Genomic DNA, 25,650 nt, shown 5'->3' on the forward strand with positions numbered 1-25,650 from the left:
TTTTAATTGTTAAAAACATTTACAAAACAAATTCTGATGCAAAGGACTGCAAATTTGTTAAGTTTAATTTTAGAAGATGTAATTATGTTCTGTCATTTAAACCATAGTTCATCTAGATAATTTTGTAATTACTAGTCATAATTCTAACTAAATTAAAATGTTGCTATCCATAATGCATGTATTGGTTTACAATGTTACGAATATAATTATACTCCAGCAGCTGCACCCACCAAACCAATAATTTACTCCTGCCAAATGAGTACAGTGCGACCCAGCAGAATATGTGTGGAGCTGTTTTAGTGCCAGTCACACGAAGTTGTAAAAACTAGGACAATGATGTGGAAGTGGAAGTTGTGCTCTCTAAAAAGATTAATTATAAATAGTTTTTGAGTACTTATTAAGAGAAGAAGTTACTACCCTCAAACTACAAAATATACATGCCTGAATATTTCCAACTACAGGAACTCAGTAAACCTGTAGCATCACATGTTCTAAAGCAATTCAATTATATTGCAAATAAGCTTAATTAACAGACAGAAGCACCTGAAATTAGCAAATATGAGTATTTTTAAATGTTTTTATGTATGTTATGATGTTATGATAATGATTATAATTAGAGGAACTAGATTACTAGTGGAGCAGAGAGGATAAGAGGATACTGAATACCTCAGAAGAAGAGAGCAAGTGAACAGAAAGGATGAAGAGGTTCTGGGATAAGAAAAAGAAAATGCAATCCATGAAGTCTCCTACAAAGGTTAAAATGTACGAGGCAGCAGCTTACTGAAATAACAGCTATGTTTCAATTGATTCCACAATGTTTTCCTGTATGTTTTTTCTAAAACATACTTGGTTAGAAAAGACAAGTAGATAGTGACACTCACCCATAGGGTACTTAATGTGGTCATAGTAGTCTGGAACCTCCAGTTTGTCCACAGGCTTCAGGAAGGGCCATGCCGCACTGTGGTTGCGAATCTGCAAAAATAAGAACAGATAGTACTGTGATACACCAGTCTTATTACTTACTGTGTCTTATACGTACAAAGTTACCAGAAAACAGGAAAATAACTCAAAATCATCAAACAAATTGCATCAGCTGAAAAGCTAAATATGATATGAATTATGCCAGGCACAAACAAACTCTTTCTTCAGTGAGGAAAATTTAAGTTATCAGAATTAAATAATTACACATCATACATTTAGATGGCTAGAGGACAAATGTAAGGATATAGAGGCTTATCTCACTAGGCGTAAGATAGGTACTGCCTACAGGAAAACTAAACAGACCTTTGGAGAAAAGAGAACTACTTGTATGAGTATCAAGAGCTCAGATGGAAACCCAGTTCTAAGCAAAGAAGGGAAAGCAGAAAGGTGGAAGGTGGAAGGAGTATATAGAGGGTCTATACAAGGGCAATGTAATGGGAGATATGATATTGTGTGAAGAGTTTGACAGAGCACTGAAAGACCTAAGTCAAAACAAGGCCCCAGGAGTAGACAACATTCCATTAGAACTTCTGACAGCCTTGGAACAGCCAGTCCTGACAAAACTCTACCATCTGGTGAGCAAGATGTATGAAACAGCGAAATACCCTCAGACTTCAAGAAGAATATAATAATTCCAATCCCAAAGAAAGCAGGTGTTGACAGATGTGAAAATTACCGAACTATCAGTTTAATAAGTCACGGCTGCAAAATACTAATGCGAATTCTTTAGAGACGAATGGAAAAACTAGTAGAAGCCGACCTCAAGGAAGATCAGTCTGGATTCCGTACAAGTATTGGAACACGTGAGGCAATACTGACCCTACAACTTATCTTAGAAAATAGTTTAAGGAAAGGCAAACCTACGTTTCTAGCATTTGTAGACTTAGAGAAAGCTTATGACAATGTTGACTGGAATACTCTCTTTCAAATTTTGAAGGTGGCAGGGGTAAAATACAGGGAGCGAAAGGCTATTTACAATTTGTACAGAAACCAGATGGCAATTATAAGGGTCGAGGGACATGAAAGGGAAGCAGTGGTTGGGAAGGGAGTGAGACAGGGTTGTAGCCTCTCTCCGATGTTATTCAATCTGTATACTGAGCAAGCAGTAAAGGAAACGAAAGAAAAATTCGGAGTAGGTATTAAAATCCACGGAGAAGAAATAAAAACTTTGAGGTTCGCCGATGACATTGTAATTCTGTCAGAGACAGCAAAGGACTTGGAAGAGCAGTTGAACGGAATGGATAGTGTCTTGAAAGGAGGATATAAGATGAACAACAACAAAAGCAAAACAAAGATAATGGAATGTAGTTGAATTAAATCGAGTGATGCTGAGGGAATTAGATTAGGAAATGAGACACTTAAAGTAGTAAAGAGTTTTGTTATTTGGGAAGCAAAATAACTGATGATGGTTGAAGTAGAGAGGATATAAAATGCGTGTCATGCAGTTTTTTCAGATGTTTTGGGCACAAGACATATCAGCGAAGTTTGCTCCAAAACTTCTCAATTTTGATCAGAAGAACCATCACATGAGCATCAGTCAGGAGCTCTTGAATGACGTCAATGATGATACTGATTTGCTCAAAAGGGCCATAACTGGTGACGAAACATGAGTATACAGTTATGATGTCGAAACCAAGGCCCAATCGTCACAATGGAAGCATCCCGCGAAGAGCCAAGATCGAAAAAAGCACACCAAGTCTGATCAAATTAAAAATTTTTACTCGCTGTTTTTTTTTCCAATTACTGTGGTGTAGTGCATCATTAATTTTTTCCTCAATGTCATACGGTCAATAAGGAATATTACCTCGATGTTATGCATCATTTGTGAGAAGCAATATGCAAAAAAGTCCAGAATTATGGAAAAACAATTCATGGCTTTTGCATCACGACAATGAACACACTCATTCATCGTTGCTTGTGAGAGGTTTTTTTGCCAAAAACAACACGGCACTCATGCCTCAGCTACCATATCCGCCAGATTTGGCCCTCTGTGACTTTTTCCTGTTCCCAAAACTGAAGAGACCAATGAAAGGATGAAGATTTTCAGCAATCGAGAAGATTGCATCGGTGGAATGACTCGAGGCTGTACCAAAAAGTGCTTATGAGAAGTGGTTAGAGGATTGGAAGAAGCATTGGCACAAGTGTATTGCATCTGATGGGGATTATTTTAAAGGGGACAGCATGAGTATTGATGAATAAATAAATATCTTTTTATAAAAATATAAAGTCACCTTAGTTTTTTGACACATCTCGTATACTGGTTGAGCCTTCTAGAAATGTATGTTCTTAGAACTTTTAACAGTAGACCACTCGCTTATGTAGAATGCCTCTCTTGCAGCATCTGGAAGTGGAGTTGGGTGAGCACTTCCATAATGCTTTCCTGCTTACTAAATGAAACTGTAACAAAACATGCTGCTCTTCTTTGGATCTTCTCTATTTCTTCTATCAGTCCTATCTGGTAAGGATCTTTGACTGGTGAGCAGTTTTCCACAGTTGGTCAAATGAGTGGTTTTTAAGCTACTTCATTTGTTGATGGACTGCATTTCCTGATGACTCTTTCAATGCTTCTCAGTCTGGCGTCTGTCTTATTTGTGATTAATTTTATGTTGTCACTCCACTTCAAATTTCTCCACATGCATATTCATTTTCAGAAAGGCTTTTCTTATTACTGCCAGTCTGAATTTTATACAGGGGTTTAGAAAGAGTCTGAAAAGCTTGTAAGGAGCAGGGTACGTTGTTGTTGTTGTTGCGGTCTTCAGTCCTGAGACTGGTTTGATGCAGCTCTCCATGCTACCCCATCCTGTGCAAGCTTCTTCATCTCCCAGTACCTACTGCAACCTACATCCTTCTGAATCTGCTTAGTGTATTCATCTCTTGGTCTCCCTCTACAATTTTTACCCTCCACGCTGCCCTCCAATGCTAAATTTGTGATCCCTTGATGCCTCAGAACATGTCCTACCAACTGATCCCTTCTTCTAGTCAAGTTGTGCCAGAAATTTCTCTTCTCCCCAATTCTATTCAATACCTCCTCATTAGTTATGTGATCTATCCATCTAATCTTCAGCATTCTTCTGTAGCACCACATTTCAAAAGCTTCTATTCTGTTCTTGTCCAAACTATTTATCATCCATGTTTCACTTCCATACATGGCTACACTCCATACAAATACTTTCAGAAACGACTTCCTGACACTTAAATCTATACTCGATATTAACAAATTTCTCTTCTTCAGAAGCGCTTTCCTTGCCATTGCCAGTCTACATTTTATATCCCCTCTACTTCGACCATCATCAGTTATTTTGCTCCCCAAATAGCAAAACTCCTTTACAGGGTAAGTTATGCCGAGAAATAATCCTCGAGAAAAAAATTCGATTCATTGTGCTGTTTCCAAGTTAATTAGTACTGAAGTTTGCCAGTCAGGCTGCTGTGTGCACAAATTCAAGTGGCCCGCCAGAAACAATACTGCTAAATGTATTCTTTGTTTGGTCTCTAAAAACCGATACAGAAATTGCACACGGGATGTTAGTGATGATTGAACCAGCACCCAATGCTGAACAGGCTCATGCACTATCATCTATGCTATAAGAATAATTACATCGGGTGGGCAACTTGAATTTGCGCATGCAACAGCCTGATTGGCTAACTTAAATGCTCATTCACAAGGAAATGGTGCAATGAATTGGATTTTTTTCCTAACAATTATTTCTCAGCGTAAGCTATCCTACAACACGCTTAAAGCTTTCCAAACCATTTTGCACAACCCTGTTTTCGACTACTGGCATCTTTGGTTACTTTGCAGCTATATTACTAAGACTCATCATCTATCCCATTTGCTAATCTATTTTCCTGAGCATTGCCGCATTTAATTTAGCTACACTAATTACACTTGTTTTACTTTTGCTGGTGTTCATCCTATAAACATGTTTCAAAATGCTGCTGATTCTGTTGCACTCATCTTCCGAGTCCTCTGTCAGGGTTACAACATGATTGCCTTACCTCAAAGTCGATCTGTTGTAGAAGTTTAGAACATGTTTTTTGCTCGAGTATCATGTCGTTTTTGGAAACACAGAATCTACTATGTAGGAATCAACATGGATTCCGGAAACAGCGATCGTGAGAGACCCAACTCGCTTTATTTGTTCATGAGACCCAGAAAATATTAGATACAGGCTCCCAGGTAGATGCTATTTTTCTTGACTTCCGGAAGGCGTTCGATACAGTTCCGCACTGTCGCCTGATAAACAAAGTAAGAGCCTACGGAATATCAGACCAGCTGTGTGGCTGGATTGAAGAGTTTTTAGCAAACAGAACACAGCATATTGTTATCAACGGAGAGACGTCTACAGACGTTAAAGTAACCTCTGGCGTGCCACAGGGGAGTGTTATGGAACCATTGCTTTTCACAATATATATAAATGACCTAGTAGATAGTGTCGGAAGTTCCGTGCGGCTTTTCGCGGATGATGCTGTGGTATATAGAGAAGTTGCAGCATTAGAAAATTGTAGCGAAATGCAGGAAGATCTGCAGCGGATAGGCACTTGGTGCAGGGAGTGGCAACTGACCCTTAACATAGACAAATGTAATGTATTGCAAATACATAGAAAGAAGGATCCTTTATTGTATGATTATATGATAGCGGAACAAACACTGGTAGCAATTACTTCTGTAAAATATCTGGGAGTATGTGTGCGGAACAATTTGAAGTGGAATGATCATATAAAATTAATTATCGGTAAGGCGGGTACCAGGTTGAGATTCATTGGGAGAGTTCTTAGAAAATGTAGTCCATCAGCAAAGGAGGTGGCTTACAAAACACTCGTTCGACCTATACTTGAGTATTGCTCATCAGTGTGGGACCCGTACCAGATCGGGTTGACGGAGGAGATAGAGAAGATCCAAAGAAGAGCGGCGCGTTTCGTCACAGTGTTATTTGGTAAGCGTGATAGCGTTACGGAGATGTTTAACAAACTCGAGTGGCAGACTCTGCAAGAGAGGCACTCTGCATCGCGGTGTAGCTCGCTCGCCAGGTTTCTAGAGAGTGCGTTTCTGGATGAGGTATCGAATATATTGCTTCCCCCTACTTATACCTCCCGAGGAGATCACGAATGTAAAATTAGAGAGATTAGAGGACGCACAGAGGCTTTCAGACAGTCGTTCTTCCCGCGAGCCGTACACGACTGGAACAGGAAAGGGAGGTAATGACAGTGGCACGTAAAGTGCCCTCCGCCACACACCGTTGGGTGGCTTGCGGAGTATAAATGTAGATGTAGATGTAAAGTTTTTATTTCTTCTCTCTTAAATTAATCTTCTCAAATTTCTTCTTAGTTTCCTTATGCCTTGCTCAACATACAGACTGAATAACATTAGTGATAGGCTATAACCGTGTATCACTGCCTCGTCAACTACTGCTTCCCATTCATTTTATTTCACTCTTACCCTGAAGAGCCAAAGAAACTGGTACACCTGCCTAATACTGTCAAAGGGCCCCCACGATCACGCAGAAGTGCTGCACCACGACGTGGTATGGACACGACTAATGTCGGAAATAGAACTGGAGGGAACTGACACTGTGAATCCTGCAGGGCGGTCCATAAATCTGTAAGAGTACGAGGAGGTTGAGATTGCAAGGCATCCCAGATATGTACAATAGTGTTCATGTCTGGGGAGTTTGGTGGCCAGCGGGAGTGTTTAAACTCAGAAGAGTGTTACTGGAGCCACTCTGTAGCAATTCTGGACACATGGCGTGTCACACTGTCCTGCCAGTATTGCCCAAGCCCATAAGAAGAAGGCACAATGGGCACGAATGGATGCAGGTGATCAGACAGGATGCTTACACACATGTCACGTGTCAGAGTCATATCTAGACATATCAGGGGTCCCTTATCACTCCAACAGCACATGCACCACACCATCACGGAGCCTCCACCAGCCTAAATAGTCCACTGCTGACATACAGGGTCCACGGATTCACGAGATTGCCTCCATACCTGTACACGTCCAGCTCCTCGATACAATTTGAAATGGGACTCGTTCGACCAGACAACACGTTTCCAGTCATCAACAGTCCAATGTCAGTGTTGACGGGCCCAGGCGAGGCGTAAAGCTTTGTGTAATGTGGTCATCAACGGTACACGAGTAGGCCTTCAGCTCCAAAAGCCCACATCGATGATGTTTCATTGAATGGTTCACACGGTGACACCTGTTGATACCCCAGCATTGAAATCTGCAGCGATGTGTGGGAGGGTTGCAATTCTGTCATGCTGAACTATTCTCTTCAGTCATCGTCGGTCTTGTTCTTCCAGGATCTTTTTCCAGATCGGCATTGTCAGAGATTTGACGTTTACCAGATTCCTGATATTCGTGGTACACTCGTGAAACGGTTGTACGGGAAAATCCCCACTTCATTTCTTCCTCAGATATGCTGTATCCCATCACTCGTGCGCCAAATGTAACAGCACATTCAAACTCACTTAAATCTTGATAACCTGCCATCGTAGCAGCAATAACCGATCTAACAACTGTGCCAGACAGTAGCTGTCCTACACAGGCGTCTGCCTGTTTACATATCTCTGTATTTGAATACGCATGCCTATACCAGTTTCTTTGGCACTTCAGTGTATAACTGCAGTCCAGTTTCCACTCAAATTCCAAGCAATGTTTCACTCCCCACATTTTATCCCTGCTACCTTCACAGTTTTGAAGAACACATTCCAGTCAACACTGTCAAACGCTTTCACTGAATCTATCACATCTCACACACAGCAATTCAAATTCTTTATAGATGCGAGCAACACGGTACAGACCGTATTGAGGACGTTCTTGAGGGTGGCGTGCAACGCGTCCGGGTCGGCCGTCTCCTCCGTGACACGGGAGACGCGTGTCGCCCGTGCCGCAGGCCGCCAGCCCGTTTCGCGGATGCCCGGGATGCTCTCAATAGGGATGGAGCGCACACCCTCACGGAAGCACGTCAGCCCGGGGTGTACCTTCTGTACCTCCTGCTGCCGGGCTTCTATTATCTTCTTCACAATCTGCAAGAAAATGCAAAGTTAACTCTGAAAGTCGTAATACGTGTAAGAAACAAGGGAAAACATAAGAAAATACAATTTAGAACCAAGAAAGATCAAATTAACTTGAATTTGTGTTTAACAATGAGATGATTATGGCTCTGGGATTACAAGATGTGGAAGCCTTGGATATGGTGACTCCACCTATCACCAGAACACAGTTATATCTGCAGAATGAGATTTTCACTCTGCAGCGGAGTGTGCGCTGATATGAAACTTCCTAGCAGATTAAAACTGTGTGCCGAACCGAGACTCAAACTCAGGACCTTTGCCTATTGCAGGCAAGTGCTCTACCAACTGAGCTACCCAAGCATGACTCACGCCCCATCCTCACAGCTTTACTTCTGCCAGTAACTCATCTCCTTTGTTTCAGGAGTTCTGCAAAGTTTGCAGGAGAGCTTCAGTAAAGTTTGGAAGGTAGGAGATGAGGTAGTGGCAGAAGTAAAGCTGTGACGATGGGGTGTGAGTCGTGCTTGGGTAGCTCAGTTGGCAGAGCACTTGCCTGGGAAAGGCAAAGGTCCCGAGTTCAAGTCTCGGTCCAGCACACAGTTTTAATCTGCCTGGAAGTTTCAGTTATATCTGCATTTTAGCTAAGCAGCAGACACGGAAATTACAAATGAGACATCAGATTCAGAGGCCAAGTCTTGGTGTACTATAGCGCACCAAAATAACACTAGACACAGTATTTACTAACAAGCAGCATCTCTCAAATAATACAATACTGTAGTGCCTACATTATTCTGATTACGATGCAAAGTTCCTTTGAACATGCATGAATGCACTGCAGCGATTACAGCCGTTATACGATACATGAAATGAATTCACAATTGCTAATAAGGACAAACATCGGTTGTAGAATGGAATGACAACAATGAAAATTTGTGCCGCACCTGGACTCGAACCCGGATTTCCCACAGTTCGCGAGTGGTCACCTTACGATTTGGCTATCCGTGCACGACTCACGGCCACATCCAAACTTCCGTATGTCTTCACCTATGCGTCTATGACCCGTACTCGTACATCCATTGTGTATATTTCCGTACAGGTCAGACGTACTTGAAAATTGCTTGCCCGATATTGGCAGATGAATACAGGCACTGCAATATCGTATTTATCTGCCAATACCGGGCAAGCAATTTTCAAGTACATCTGACCTGTACGGAAATATACACAATGGATGTACGAGTATGGGTCATAGACGCATAGGTGAAGACATACGGGAGTTTGGATGTGGCCATGAGTTGTGCACATAGCCAAATGGTAAGGCGACCACTCACGAAATGTGGGAAATCCGGGTTCGAGTCCTGGTCTGGTACAAATGTTCAATGTCATCATTTCATTCTACAGCTGACGTTTGCTCTTATTCGCAATTGCAAATTCATTTAATATTTCTCAAATAACATTCATCAAAAACTTTCTGGTTCCTCATGGGGAGCTAATGCACATGTTTTAAGATCCACAGCCCTAGCCCTATCATACTCTGTTGCTGAATTCAGCTGTTCAACTTGGATCAACAGTGGTCACACTAGGAAAACAGATTTTTAACTCAATCAGACAATGTGAATAACTGCGGGGTTGTATTCGGAGAACAACACCCTATTGCTTCCTGTTCTCAGTAATATCCCACCTCCAACTCTAAGAATATTAGAAGCTCTCCTGAAGGTCTGAGACAACATTAAGAAGGATCCTCAAGCACCCAGTCATTGAGATATTGCACAAACAGAACAACAGCACTCAAAATCTAGGAAACTGTCATGGCGCACAGCTGATAACCTTGTAGGGCCCTGTTTCAGTGTCAAACACTCATGAAAAATACAATGGGAACAGACACCAGTAGCCAACAAATATCTATTCGAGAACCTTTCCATGCAGATACAAGGATTCAAATCTCCCCAGACATGAATGGAAGATCGTGAACCAGGTTGAAACCAAACAAGGCAGAAGTGGTTATGGGCTGCATGAGTCAAGATGGGTTGATTCTGCAAACTGTAGCTGAAGTGTCTCCTTACAATCAATCCACCATATCATTGCCAACTGACATCTTTGAATGTACAAAGGGCATCTACCACACATCGGATGAAGCTATGAAATGCACTGGAGAACTAGATTTGGAGGTGTAACGTTGTATGAGCTTGTGATTGAGCAAAATGTGTTGAACTGTATTTTTTTCATCAAGTAACTTAAACTGCTTAGGATTCACTTAGAGTTACTAGCTAGTAATATACAAGGAGCCAGAAATCCAAAATATACCACAAAAATTATGACTCCAGATATAATTTGATGAACAAGATGACGGAAAAAGATCCACACCCATTACGTAACAGTAAAAAACAAAAATGTGAAACTAGTGTAAAAGTTTAAATACTTGGGAGAAATTTTAACACACAGTTGAACAAAAAAAACTTGCTTGGCAAGAAAGAGCTAGTAAAATTATAAAGGCTCAAAAGCCAGCATAGTGCACGAGCACAAAAGATGTCACACAATCAAAACAGAATGAAAACACTACAAGATGGTGGTTCAGCTAAAGGTAGCATATGAAGTGAAACTCTTTTTAGTCACTCAGAGAAAAAAAATCGATGAAATCCTAAAAAAGGAGAGAGAAGAACAGCAGAACATATTAAAATAAAAAAAATGTATCAAAAAGGACAGCTGAGGAGAGTGCCAAACAAAGTAGTATAAAGGGAACCTGTTCAGATGCTACACGAAAGGCAAAGATTTCTTTCTTAGGCCACATCTTTAGGTTACAAAAATTATAGAGAAACTCTGTAATCTGAACCAAGTATGATGGATCAAGCAAATTAGATCAAGAAACTGATAAACCAGAAAATAAGATGTAAACCAAAAACAGACAAACAAATCACAGTAAAAAGTGCATTTACAGATGACGAAACACACAAAGGTCATAAAAAATGAAAAGATATTCAGAAGGAACGAAACATGCACTTATCAAAGAACATGATTGGCAAATGATGATTACAGCAGTCTAATGAGGCCATAAAAGTAAAATAAATATCTACAGTATAGGTGTTTCTTTCAGCTAGTATCAGTCTCTTCATTTTTATCATGGCATGGTATGGATAAGTTCAATTTGTTATTTTTGTATGCAAAATTCTAACAAATCGTTATAGATTTACTTCTGAAGTAAAGACTGCATACATAATCAATTATTTGTGTGATGCTGTCACATCCTGAAACCTACTACTAGTTTTTTATTTATATTTTTAATTACAATACAGAACAAACATTTTATAATTTGAGTTAATGTAACAAGTACATGAAAACATTAAATTATTTTATACTAACTCAACTTAATCTCTGCAACATATTTTCTTTTAATTGTGTTACCTTTGACACAATGTCGAGTGCTTTTTCGTGGGAGATGTTTCTGTAGGTTAGTTATGAGTACAAGTTTGGCAAGAATGTGTGTAAGTTGTCATCGATCACCCAGGATGTTAGAGTGTTGTAATACATTAATAGTTTATGTGATGGAAAGAGACTTGAACAGATGCTAAACAGAAAAAGCAAAAGAAACGCTATTCCAGTTGCTTAAGTTAATAACACCTTTTCCAGATGAATACTGTGAAGTTAAGAAGAGAGAGCAGGCATTCACACTGTGAATAAAACAGAAAATTCAACTCTCAGAATTAATAAATTTACTAAGAGAAAGTATGTGTGCCCTTTCTGATAATACTGTAGATGGGGCATTGCTCTGACGTGCTAGTGCATAGTACTTTTATATCCATAAATGAATTGTTTACACTGAAAATGGAGCATTAGTATCCAGAAACCAATCTCTGAAATAAACACATTTAGTAATTGTGCAACGAATTCCTCCACCCTACCCCTCCCTTATACAATGAAGACCACCACATTCCACTAAAACAAGGTGAGAATTAAATTCTGGAAAGTTTCCCAGGTGTATTAACAGTGCAGAAATTTCTGAACCCGCAGCCTACACTGACTGCTATCGTCACGGAACATTGCTGCTCAGTCACTGCTGTCATACTGGTCACTTTTTGTGTTTTACTGTTCCTGTGAACACATACCAATAAAACAAATGTCACACTAGAAAATCCACAATGGAATGTAACAATATAATGAAATGGATAGCTGCTACTCACCGTAAAGTGGAGATGATGAGTCACAGAAAGGCACAACAAGAAAACTGTCTGAAAGTTAGCTTTCTGTCAACAAGGCCTTTGTCAAAAATAAACATATAGACACTCGTGCAAACTTAACTCAGAATCTGGCTCCAGCTGCCAGAAACTGTGATCACGTGTGTGAGCTGGGTTTGCGCGAGTGTGTGTATGTTGTCTATTTGTGAAAAAGGCCTCGTTTTCCGAGAGCTAATTTTCCGACAGCCTATTTGTTATGCCTTTCTGCAACTCAGCATCTCCGCTTTATGGTGAGCAGCAACTATCCTTCTCATTATATTGTTACAAATGTCACATTAGGCCAATTTGGGACTGCTCTACAAAATGGTCACATAAAATCCCACTTCAAAAATAATTTTGTTTGCTACAGGGAACAAACTGATGCTTTCAGTCAATACTGGCAGTCGCATGAAAGAACTGATGAGCAGAATTTGTTTGGGCTGATTCCAGATACGAAATGAAATGGCAAATATGTGCTGAAACACCAGTGGAAATCAACTCTTAGGAGAGCCACTGAGTATATTGCGGAAATTCCAAATATATGTGTGTGAACAAGGAGTAGAGTTCATGCTTGTCTAATATAAACAGGACTCTGTTCGATCTTGCTTGAAAGTAATGATAAACAGTGCAGTCTACAGTGGGACATCCCTATAACTTAACTATCTCTGTTTACTGGTACCTTCATTTGACCCACATACAATCATTCCTCAATTTATTCAATCATTCATTGTGTTCTGGAGATCCTACCAAGAAGGAGAACCTACAAGAATGTGAAACTAGTCAAGATATACATCAACACAGACACACAGACTTCATAGAAATTTTGTGTGTATTCCACACTTAACAACAAACTACAGCTATACAGTTCAATGCCATTCACACGTATTCCATCTAAATTTAATTGAGTAAATTAGAAAGAAAGTAGTTACTTTGAAAAATTCTGCTGCCTTCTCCGTTTAACTATACCGGGTGCAAACAATAACTGTTTAAAATGTACTACAGTGCTGTAGAGGAAGTCGAGATGAACAACTTGATACAGAACACTTGTGACCTACCACGTTGGGAAACTGCTTCAAACTGCCCTGCAAAATCCATCTAGCTACTGCACATGTATACTGGGTAAAAATAAATAGGACCTTTTTTGCACAAAATTTAATGTAGTCTCATTTTGTACTGAGATACAGTTTTGCTACAGGCTGTGGTTTTAGAGTTACTGAAGAAAATGAAACAAAAGTGACTTTCAAATGCTCCTGCACTCCTACAATAATCCTCCATCCATTAGTATGTTGTTCATGGCACACACTCCCTTCGGTGCAGAAAAATTTGCAATTACACAAATTATTTCCCATATTAGACCTTTTTTCGGTCTTCACTGGCTTTGCCATTATGCCACAAACTTAGTCAAACTTTTTTTTTTTTTTTTTTTTTATTTACATTACCAATTTAAACAAAAGAAAAATAAACAAATGTAGATGTTACACAAGAACTGATTACATTTACAATTCAATGTAAAGTTAATCCATACTGCATTTTTATAGTAAGCAGACCAGACAAATAGAAAGATTTAATTTTTTTAGGCCGCCACAATTCTAATGTAAATGTTATACAAATGTCAATTTTAGAATCTATAAGAGCATGACTAAATTGATGCAGTAATAGCCCAGTCAATGAGGATGAACTAAAGGTAAGTGGTGTGTTGTAGTGCTTCGAGAATTTCAGGGTAAATTCTAGAAACACTTAGCTCTCCACTGTCTCGAACACCCGATATTTTAATGACGAGGGCGAGAGAGCTTTTTACTGCATCACACATATCTGTGTGTGCAGGAGGGACAGCTGTCACGAAAAACCAAGAGATGCGACACAACAGTGGCTCTGACAAGTGAGGGCTGCTCACGCCTGGCAAGTCGTATATCCATTCCCAGGAGTAATCAAGGGACACTCTTTGACAGTGAAATGGCAGTGACTGTCATGAACAAATGAAATATCTTGTTGTTTGACTTGCTAGGAGCAAGAACTGTTTTAACAGGGGTTATTAAAAACAAAAGAGATTGTAATGCTATATATTAAGTACTAATGTTTTCCCGACGGGCTTGATTTGCGAGACTTGGAAACGTATGTGAAACATGTATAATTGTTGTATTGCGAAGAAGAAAATACAGCCAAGCTGCTATGAAAATATTCTGAGAGTAAGAGATCATTTCAAAAGTAGAGAAGTAGTTCAGTATAACTCCCCTAACCAGTACAACATGTTCAGAGAAGAAGCATTGTGTATATCGACGCAGCTGTCTGCCATGGTGTGTGTGTGTGTGTGTGTGGTGCGGGACTGTGTTTGAAAGTCACTTTTGTTCATTTTTCTTGAGGTAGTTTTGTGACTTGCCAGACCCTAAGCGTCTCTTATCAAATTGTTCATTTTGATTTCCTCTACACCACTACAGTATGTTGTAAATAGTTATCATTTACAACCTGTATACCTGCTATTTACCTGCAATTAGCAGCATAATGTTTAATTAATTACAATGGCATTTTCAAAGAAAACATTTTTACATCTGTAAACAGTACATCCTATTTATAGCACATTATTGCTTGTTATACAGCTTTATAAAAAACATTGAGCATAAATTTTCAGTCCCAGAAGCTAGATATTCATAGATAATTTGTAAAAAGAGTGGATAATGAGGTATATTTTTCTTTTTTGTTTGAATTGCTAGTAATCGCCTATTTCTTATTTCATGTGAAGTGGGAGCTTGTTCAAAATCAATATTTTGGATCCAAGTGACCTAAGATGGCAGAAACACACACAGTACTTATGTAGTAAATTAAATACCATTTGTTATAGTATAAAAATTCTTGTGGGATGCACATCAATGCAAGTCATAAAAAACGCATACTATGCCCAAGCAGAATCACTACTAAGATAAGGTTTAATTTGCTATCAAAATAACCACCCAGCAAAAGCGGTTTTATTGCCCAAAAAAAGAATTATAAGAGCCATGGAAAGCACAGCACCTCGATCTTCATGCAAACCCTCATTTAAAAAGCTTCACATTCTTCCATTACCATGCCTACATATCGTAGAAACAATAATGTTTTAAAGGAAAATCGTAGATGAAAATAGCAAGATTGCTCCAAAAAAAGCAAAATATCCATTTATACAACACAAGGAACAATCAAGATTTACATATGCAGTTTTCACATACAACACTACAACAAAAAGGACCCTTGCGAGCAGGAAAAAAACTGTATAACAAACTACCTAAAAAAATTAAGGCAGTACGTGGCGTGCAAAAATTCAAAACTGCAGTGAGTGACTACTTGCTACTAAAGTGTTGATGAATTTTTATCTACAATGTAAGTATATGAAAAATTTAAATAGTTTATACATTTAAGGCCAAAATAAGAAATGTGTCCATGTAGATTTATCTGTGTATTACATGTGGTCTATTACATGTATGTGTGTATCTGATAATCAAGGCCAAAAGTAAGAAATGTATGTGTAAAATTTATTTGTGTATTTTGTGAAATGTTATTCCCACATGTTAGACTTACATCGCTATATACTGGAAACCATATGACAGTTTTCTGTTAAACTTTATTGCAATTACTTGACCTGTCCTATATCATTATGTACCCCTGTACAATGTATGATTCACAGGACCAATAAATATACAATACAATATCTTCCCACCAGAGTATGTAACTCTATTTTGAGCCTTCACTGCCTACATGAAAAATTATTCTTGTGTCTTGTACTGTGACTGTGTATATCACAGTACAGTTGAAACTGATTTTTATTATCAGCAATAAAAACCATTAAGAAGTAAATGGATTTGAAAGTGAGAGAGAGAATTCAAAGTTCCTTAAAAGGCTTGAAACTCACTTCTGCTTAGTAAACATTTTATTTACTGTAGGTGCATAGCCCCGGTAGACGAGAGACAGTGACAATTGGCTAAACAAGACAACAGCCTTGACCAAAAATCAGCATAGTGAGAGAGAGGCTTCTAATGGCATAACATGTCGAATCAACTTTCTCGATTAGTTCTACATCTACATCCACATACATACTTCGCAAACCACTCTATGGTGCGTAGTAGAGCGTACCTTGTACGACTAGTCATAATTCCCTTTCCTGTTCCACTTGCAAAATACACTCCTGGAAATTGAAATAAGAACACCTTGAATTCATTGTCCCAGGAATGGGAAACTTTATTGACACATTACTGGGGTCAGATACATCACATGATCACACTGACAGAACCACAGGCACATAGACACAGGCAACAGAGCATGCACAATGTCGGCACTAGTACAGTGTATATCCACCTTTCGCAGCAATGCAGGCTGCTATTCTCCCATGGAGACGATCGTAGAGATGCTGGATGTAGTCCTGTGGAACGGCTTGCCATGCCATTTCCACCTGGCGCCTCAGTTGGACCAGCGTTCGTGCTGGACGTGCAGACCGCGTGAGACGATGCTTCATCCAGTCCCAAACATGCTCAATGGGGGACAGATCCGGAGATCTTGCTGGTCAGGGTAGTTGACTTACACCTTCTAGAACACGTTGGGTGGCACGGGATACATGCGGACGTGCATTGTCCTGTTGGAACAGCAAGTTCCCTTGCCGGTCTAGGAATGGTAGAACGATGGGTTCGATGACGGTTTGGATGTACCGTGCACTATTCAGTGTCCCCTCGACGATCACCAGTGGTGTACGGCCAGTGTAGGAGATCGCTCCCCACACCATGATGCCGGGTGTTGGCCCTGTGTGCCTCGGTCGTATGCAGTCCTGATTGTGGCGCTCACCTGCACGGTGCCAAACATGCATACGACCATCATTGGCACCAAGGCAGAAGCGACTCTCATCGCTGAAGACAACACGTCTCCATTCGTCCCTCCATTCACGCCTGTCGCGACACCACTGGAGGCGGGCTGCACGATGTTGGGGCGTGAGCGGAAGGCGGCCTAATGCTGTGCGGGACCGTAGCCCAGCTTCATGGAGACGGTTGCGAATGGTCCTCGCCGATACCCCAGGAGCAACAGTGTCCCTAATTTGCTGGGAAGTGGCGGTGCGGTCCCCTACGGCACTGCGTAGGATCCTACGGTCTTGGCGTGCATCCGTGCATCGCTGCGGTCCGGTCCCAGGTCGACGGGCACGTGCACCTTCCGCCGACCACTGGCGACAACATCGATGTACTGTGGAGACCTCACGCCCCACATGTTGAGCAATTCGGCGGTACGTCCACCCGGCCTCCCGCATGCCCACTATACGCCCTCGCTCAAAGTCCGTCAACTGCACATACGGTTCACGTCCACGCTGTCGCGGCATGCTACCAGCTCCGTATGTCACGGCAAACTGGCTGACACTGACGGCGGCGGTGCACAAATGCTGCACAGCTAGCGCCATTCGACGGCCAACACCGCGGCTCCTGGTGTGTCCGCTGTGCCGTGTGTGTGATCATTGCTTGTACAGCCCTCTCGCAGTGTCCGGAGCAAGTATGGTGGGTCTGACACACCGGTGTCAATGTGTTCTTTTTTCCATTTCCAGGAGTGTAGAATGAGGGAAAAATGACTTCTGTATGCCTCCGTACGAGCTCTAATTTATCTTATCTCTGTGGTCCTTAGTCAAAATGTATGTCGGCAGCAGTAGAATCAGTCTGCAGGCAACTTCAAATGTGAGCGCTCTTAAGTTTTCTCAGCGGCTTCCCTCATAAAGGACATTGCCTTCCCACAAGGTATAACCATTTGAGTTGCCAAAACGTCTCTGTAATACATGCAAATTGTTGAAACCAACCGGTAACAAATCTAGCAGCCCAGCTCTGCACTGCTTCTGTGTCTTCCCTTAATTTGACCTTGTGGGGATCCAAAACAATCTAGCAGTAATCAAGAATTGGTCACACTACTGATCTGTATGTGATTTCCTTTCCAAAACACTGACACTTTTCTAAAACTCTCCCAGTAAACTGAAGTAAACCATTCTCCTTCCGCCAGATCATTTAGATATATAGAGAGAATAATAGTGGCCTGATCACACTTTCCTGGGACATTCTTCATGACACCTTTGTCTCTAATGAACATTCATCATGCGGACCATTTACTGTGTTCTACTGCTTTCGAAGTCTTCTAGCAACTCATATATCTGGGAACCTATTCCATATGCTTGTACCTTCATTAACTGTCTACAGCAGGATACCATGTTAAATGCTTTTCAGAAATCTAAGAATATGGAATCCAGCTTTTTGTCAATATGTTCACTCGACTGTTTATCCAACTGGATCCCGCAGAATTTTACTCGGTGTGTTTCATTCAGTGTATAATCATTACTATCTACTTCTGGTACTAAAAGGTCGTTATTGCTTGTATGAAATTTCATAATATGAGTCTTTGTTACACTGAAACAGCTGTGAATCACATGTTGGCATTGTCAGCTACCATCTGAGCTGCCTCTGCTAGGGTTCAGTTTGGACTGTTCATTAACATGTTTGTGTGATCAGCAAAAATTAGTTTCTGAACCCCTCTTTAAGGTTATCGAAATATCATTTATATAGAAATATGAACAAAAATATGGTTAGATTAGATTAGATTAGATTTACTTTCATTCCAATTGATCCGTAGTGAGGAGGTCCTCCAGGATGTGGAACATGTCAGAAAAACAACAATACATGACAAATATTTACAACTAAAACAAATAAGCTAATGTACCATTCCACAGGTCCCAAGTGGAATGATCGTCATTTTTTAATGAACACTAAGAGTCATTTTACAAATACTATTGCACTGAATTTAAAATAAAAAAGTTTTTTATTTATTTATAAGGTAAGAAACATGTAATACAACTACTGTAATACTTATTTACAATGAACACATTACTGCACTGAAATGGTGCAGAAGTTAGATTATACTTACACACTTACACACACACACACACACACACACACAAGCGCACACACACACACACACACACACACACACACACACACACACACAAATTTTCAGTGAACACATTACTGCACTGAAATTGTGCAGAAGTTATGTTGTACTTATATACAAATCAGTTGGTTTTACTAAGAAATTCATCAATGGAGTAGAAGGAGTTGGCCACCAATAAATCCTTTAGGCTTCTCTTAAACTGAATTTCATTGGTTGTTAAGCTTTTTATGGCTGCTGGCAAGTTATTGAAAATGTGTGTTCCTGAATAATGCACACCTTTTTGTACAAGACTAAGTGACTTTAAATCCTTGTGAAGATTATTCTTATTTCTAGTATTGATTCCATGAATTGAGCTGTTGGTTTGAAAAAGTGATATATTTTTAATGACAAATTTCATTAAGGAATAAATATATTGGGAAGCTGTAGTTAGTATCCCTAGTTCCCTAAACAGGCTTCTGCAGGATGTTCTTGAGTTCACACCACATATAATTCTTACTGCACGTTTTTGTGCCTGGAAAACTTTAGCTTGGCTTGATGAATTACCCCAGAAAATAATCCCATATTACATTATGGAATGAAAGTAAGCATAGTATGCCAGCTTTTTCATTTTTATATCCCCTATGTCTGACAAAATTCGCATTGAAAACAGAGATTTGTTAAGACGCTTCAGCAGTTCTGTGGTGTGCTCCTCCCAGTTGAATTTATTATCAAGCTGTAATCCCAAGAATTTAACACCGTCCACTTCTTCTATCTTCTTGTCATCATATGTTAGACATATACTCTTGGGACACCCCTTACAAGTTCTGAACTGCATGTAGTGTGTTTTTTCAAAGTTTAGTGACAAAGAATTGGCTAGGAACCAGTGATTAATGTCCACAAATATTTTATTGGCTGATCTTTCTAAGACTACACTTGATTTGCTATTTATTGCAATGTTTGTATCATCAGCAAACAAAACAAATTTGGCATCTGGTAATGTTACTGATGAAAGGTCATTGATATACACAAGAAAAAGTAAGGGCCCCAAAATGGAACCTTGTGGGACCCCACATGTAATTAGTTCCCAGTTGGATGATGCCTGATAGCTTGATACATATCTCTTTCCTAATAACACCCTTTGTTTCCTGCCAGAGATATAAGATTAGAACCATTTTGCAGCATTTCCTGTTACACTATAATATTCTAGTTTACTTAAAAGGATATTGTGATTTACACAGTCAAATGCCTTTGACAGATCACAAAATATACCAGTTGCCTGCAATTTTTTGTCTAATGAATTAAGTACATTTTCACTGTAAGTGTAGATAGCCTTCTCAATATCAGAACCTTTTAGAAATCCAAACTGTGACTTTGACAGTATGTTATTTGAGATAAGATGGTTATAAAGACGACTGTACATTACTTTTTCGAAAATTTTTGAGAATGCTGGCAACAGTGAAATTGGACGGAAATTTGATGCTATTTCTTTATCTCCCTTCTTAAACAGTGGCTTAACTTCAGCATATTTCAGCCATTCAGGAAATATTCCACTGATAAACGACTGGTTACACAGATAGCTTAATATGTTACTTAGCTCAGAATCACATTCTTTAATTAACTTTGTTGATATTTCATCATACCCACTAGATGTTTTTGATTTTAAAGATTTTATGATGGACATTATTTCTGTTGGGGTAGTGAGGGTCAAATTCATATTATGGAAGTTACTTGAAATGTCTGGTCTAAGGTAATCCATAGCAGCATCTACCGAACCTGACAACCCCATCTTTTCAGTAACAGTTATAAAATGTTCGTTAAAAAGTTCTGCAACACTATACACATCTGTCACCAATGCATCATTTACTCTTAATGCTATTTGTTCCTCTTCATGTCCGGTTCTACCGGTCTCCTCCTTCACTATATCCCATATTGTCTTTATTTTGTTATCTGATATGACTATCTTTTCCTTGTAATATATTTGCTTTGACATCCGTATTACAGTCTTTAATATTTTGCAGTATTTCTTATAATGTGCTATAGCATCAACATTGGAAATGTTTCGGATTGACAGATACAGTTTTCTTTTGGTTTTACAAGATACCCCTATTCCTCGAGTAATCCATGGCTTCTTTGTAGACTTTGCTCTAACCTTGGTAAGTTTTGGGGGAAAGCAGTGTTCGAATAAGGTAAGCACTTTATTAGCAAAAATGTTATATTTTTCATTCATGCCATGAGCACTGTAAACATCAGTCCAGTGAATGTCTCTGAGGAGTGTCCTAAAATAATCAATTTTTGGCTTACTGATTACCCTCTTGAGCTCAGATTTAACAGATTTTATATCCTGTTCAGTATTAACATTTAACAGAAGGAACTGCATGTCATGGTCTGAGAGGCCATTGACTATTGGTTTTGTAATATAATTTTGTTCATTTGTCTTTTCTATAAAGATATTATCAATGGCTGTTTGTGAGCAAGTGGCTATCCTAGTGGGGAACTTTACTGTGGGAATTAAGTTGAATGATAGTGTTACTAACTCAAATAAGTTCTTATTGGGAGAATCTTTAAGAAAATCTACATTGAAATCACCAGCAACCACTATTTCTTTGTTTTTGGTTTGGTTTTTGGTCCCAGTACCTATCACTGTGACACTCCATATATTATTATTATAACACCCCCCCCCCCCCCCCCCCGATGTTTATTTTCACTCTTCTTTCTGTTATGGAGATAAGAACCCATCTGTGCAAGAGGAGTGCCATTAATGCCATAACACTTTAGCTAATAAAGGAGAATTTTGTGAGCCACACATCCTAAGGATTTGCCATGATCACAGAATTATTCATTATGTTTCTGGCACATAGCAATGCCTTTCAGTGGAAAAGCCTCAACATTGCCTGCCTTATATATTGCTGAAATCCTAAATTAATGTGTGCCTGCTGACAGTGAAACATCACCGAAATAAATATCTACAGGGTGTCCCAGCTATCTTGTCTGCCCAAAATATCTCTGGAACAATAATAGCTATTGGAAAACGACTTTCACCGGTATCAATGTAGGGCTGGGACCCATGAATGTACATATTTGGAAACATTCTAAAATGAAAGCATATGTGTTTTTTAACACAAACTTATATTTTTTTAAATGGACCTCATATATTTTTTCATCAGCAATCCATAGCATGACAAAGCACATACACAATGGCGTTGATTGCATCGCAATATTCGCATTACATCCCGAGATACTGAGACGCGAAGTTGACGCTTGAAACACCCGACATGCGCTGCTAGCGCACGTCCTGAGGCTCAGGCATGAACCCCACGCTGCCCATAATTGCGATGTGATTGACATGTGTAATCACACCTCCATACTTATCAAGAGGGACACTTACTTGTCAATCACATCGCGATTACGGGCAGCATGGGGTTCATGCCTGAGCCTCAGGACGTGCGCTAGCAGCGCATGTCGGGTGTTTCAAACGTCAACTTCGTGTCTCAATATCTCGGGATGTAATGGGAATATTGCGATGCAATCAACACCATTGTGTATGTGCTTTGTCATGCTATGGATTGCTGAAGAAAAAATATAGGAGGTCCATTTAAAAAAAAAAAAAACATAAGTTTGTGTTAAAAAACACACATGCTTTAGTTTTGAATGTTTCCAAATATGTACATTCATGGGCCCCAGCCCTACGTTGATACCGGTGAAAGTCGTTTTCCAATAGCTGTTATTGTTCCAGAGATATTTTAGGTGGACAAGATAGCTGGGACACCCTGTATATTGCCAAACAGTTAACATGATCACCTGCTCACCCAAACCTAGCTGCAATTTGCCTGTCTAATGGCTTTGAGTGGCAATTCAGTACTTCACAAATTATTGAGTGAATTTAAATTTTTTTTAATACTGTCATAATCTATTCATAAACAGGTAGAATCGTACATGACAGATTTTACACAATTATTAAAGTTGTAAATTGTGTTTATTTCTTGAGGCAGCATAAGGTAATTGAAAAAAAAGTACAAATAACTGATGGGGTTCATGGATGAAAAAGTTTTACCTAGTTTATCCCAATATGGGTTTAAAAACAATAAATCTAAAGAAACAGCAGTATATGCCTGCATTAAAATGTTACTAGATCACATACTCAATACAGGCATATTTATAGATCTGTCAAAGGCCCCTGACACTGTGGATCAGAAAATATTGCTGGAAAAAATTGAAAAGTATGGTATCAGAGGACCTGTAAACAAAATGATTGCATCATTTCTATGAAATTGCATACAGAAAGTCAGCATGAAGTAAACTAACATACAATTCAGTTCAATAGCCGAAACCCCCATCTAACAATAAAACATTTAAACCAGGTGTCCGCAGGATTCAGTATTGAGACAGCTACTATTCCTCCAGTATATTAATGACTTGAACCTGGCTGTAGATGCACACAGAACAATAATATTCTCCTCAAAGGGAAGAACAATCAGTTTAATAAGCCACAGCTGCAAAATACTAACACGAATTCTTTACAGACGAATGGAAAAACTAGTAGAAGCCGACCTCGGGGAAGATCAGTTTGGATTCCGTAGAAATACTGGAACACGTGAGGCAATACTAACCTTCTACATCTACATCTACATCTACATTTATACTCCGCAAGCCACCCAACGGTGTGTGGCGGAGGGCACTTTACGTGCCACTGTCATTATCTCCCTTTCCTGTTCCAGTCGCGTATGGTTTGCGGGAAGAACGACTGTCTGAAAGCCTCTGTGCGCGCTCTAATCTCTCTAATTTTACATTCGTGATCTCCTCGGGAGGTATAAGTAGGGGGAAGCAATATATTCGATACCTCATCCAGAAACGCACCCTCTCGAAACCTGGCGAGCAAGCTACACCGCGATGCAGAGCGCCTCTCTTGCAGAGTCTGCCACTTGAGTTTGTTAAACATCTCCGTAACGCTATCACGGTTACCAAATAACCCTGTGACGAAACGCGCCGCTCTTCCCTGGATCTTCTCCATCTCCTCCGTCAACCCGATCTGGCACGGATCCCACACTGATGAGCAATACTCAAGTATAGGTCGAACGAGTGTTTTGTAAGCCACCTCCTTTGTTGATGGACTACATTTTCTAAGGACTCTCCCAATGAATCTCAACCTGGTACCCGCCTTACCAACAATTAATTTTATATGATCATTCCACTTCAAATCGTTCCGCACGCATACTCCCAGATATTTTACAGAAGTAACTGCTACCAGTGTTTGTTCCGCTATCATATAATCATACAATAAAGGATCCTTCTTTCTATGTATTCGCAATACATTACATTTGTCTATGTTAAGGGTCAGTTGCCACTCCCTGCACCAAGTGCCTATCCGCTGCAGATCTTCCTGCATTTCGCTACAATTTTCTAATGCTGCAACTTCTCTGTATACTACAGACTTATCTTAGAAGAAAGATTAAGGAAAGGCAAACCTACGTTCCTAGCATTTGTAGACTTAGAGAAAGCTTTTGACAATGTTGACTGGAATACTCTCTTTCAAATTTTGAAGGTGGCAGGGGTAAAATACAGGGAGCGAAAGGCTATTTACAATTTGTATAGAAACCAGATGGCAGTTATAAGAGTCGAAGGGCATGAAAGAGAAGCAGTGGTTGGGAAGGGAGTGAGACAGGGTTGTAGCCTCTCCCCGATGCTATTCAATCTGTATATTGAGCAAGCAGTAAAGGAAACAAAAGAAAAATTCGGAGTAGGTATTAAAATCCATGGAGAAGAAATAAAAACGTTGAGGTTCGCCGATGACATTGTAATTCTGTCAGAGACAGCAAAGGACTTGGAAGAGCAGTTGAACGGAATGGATAGTGTCTTGAAGGGAGGATATAAGATGAACATCAACAAAAGCAAAACGAGGATAATGGAATGTAGTCGAATTAAGTCGGGTGATGTTGAGGGTATTAGATTAGGAAATGAGACACTTAAAGTAGTGAAGGAGTTTTGCTATTTGGGGAGCAAAATAACTGATGATGGTCGAAGTAGAGAGGATATAAAATGTAGACTGGCAATGGCAAGGAAAGCGTTTCTGAAGAAGAGAAATTTGTTAACATCGAGTATAGATTTAAGTGTCAGGAAGTCATTTCTGAAAGTATTTGTATGGAGTGTAGCCATGTATGGAAGTGAAACATGGACGGTAAATAGTTTGGACAAGAAGAGAATAGAAGCTTTCGAAATGTGGTGCTACAGAAGAATGCTGAAGATTAGATGGATAGATCACATAATTAATGAGGAAGTATTGAATAGGATTGGGGAGAAGAGAAGTTTGTGGCACAACTTGACCAGAAGAAGGGATCGGTTGGTAGGACATGTTCTGAGGCATCAAGGGATCACCAATTTAGTATTGGAGGGCAGCGTGGAGGGTAAAAATCGTAGGGGGAGACCAAGAGATGAATACACTAAGCAGATTCAGAAAGATGTAGGTTGCGGTAGGTACTGGGAGATGAAGAAGCTTTCACAGAATAGAGTAGCATAGAGAGCTGCATCAAACCAGTCTCAGGACTGAAGACCA

At 39.8% G+C, this 25,650-nt stretch overlaps 1 protein-coding gene across 6 annotated transcripts in view; it reads right to left on the reverse strand.

Moving 5' to 3' along the window:
- Positions 1–25,650, reverse strand: part of LOC126108568 (histone acetyltransferase KAT2A) — a 432,376-nt gene that overhangs the window by 15,547 nt on the left and 391,179 nt on the right. For all 6 annotated transcript variants that reach the window (XM_049913857.1, XM_049913859.1, XM_049913855.1 and 3 more), the window contains 2 exons: positions 7,786–8,010; positions 882–972 (listed from right to left, as the gene is read on the reverse strand). In XM_049913857.1, coding sequence (XP_049769814.1) covers positions 882–972; positions 7,786–8,010 — 316 coding nt within the window. The remainder of the gene's footprint in view (positions 1–881; positions 973–7,785; positions 8,011–25,650) is intronic.

Source organism: Schistocerca cancellata, chromosome 11, assembly GCF_023864275.1.
Source record: "Schistocerca cancellata isolate TAMUIC-IGC-003103 chromosome 11, iqSchCanc2.1, whole genome shotgun sequence".
Taxonomy (NCBI): domain Eukaryota; kingdom Metazoa; phylum Arthropoda; class Insecta; order Orthoptera; family Acrididae; genus Schistocerca; species Schistocerca cancellata.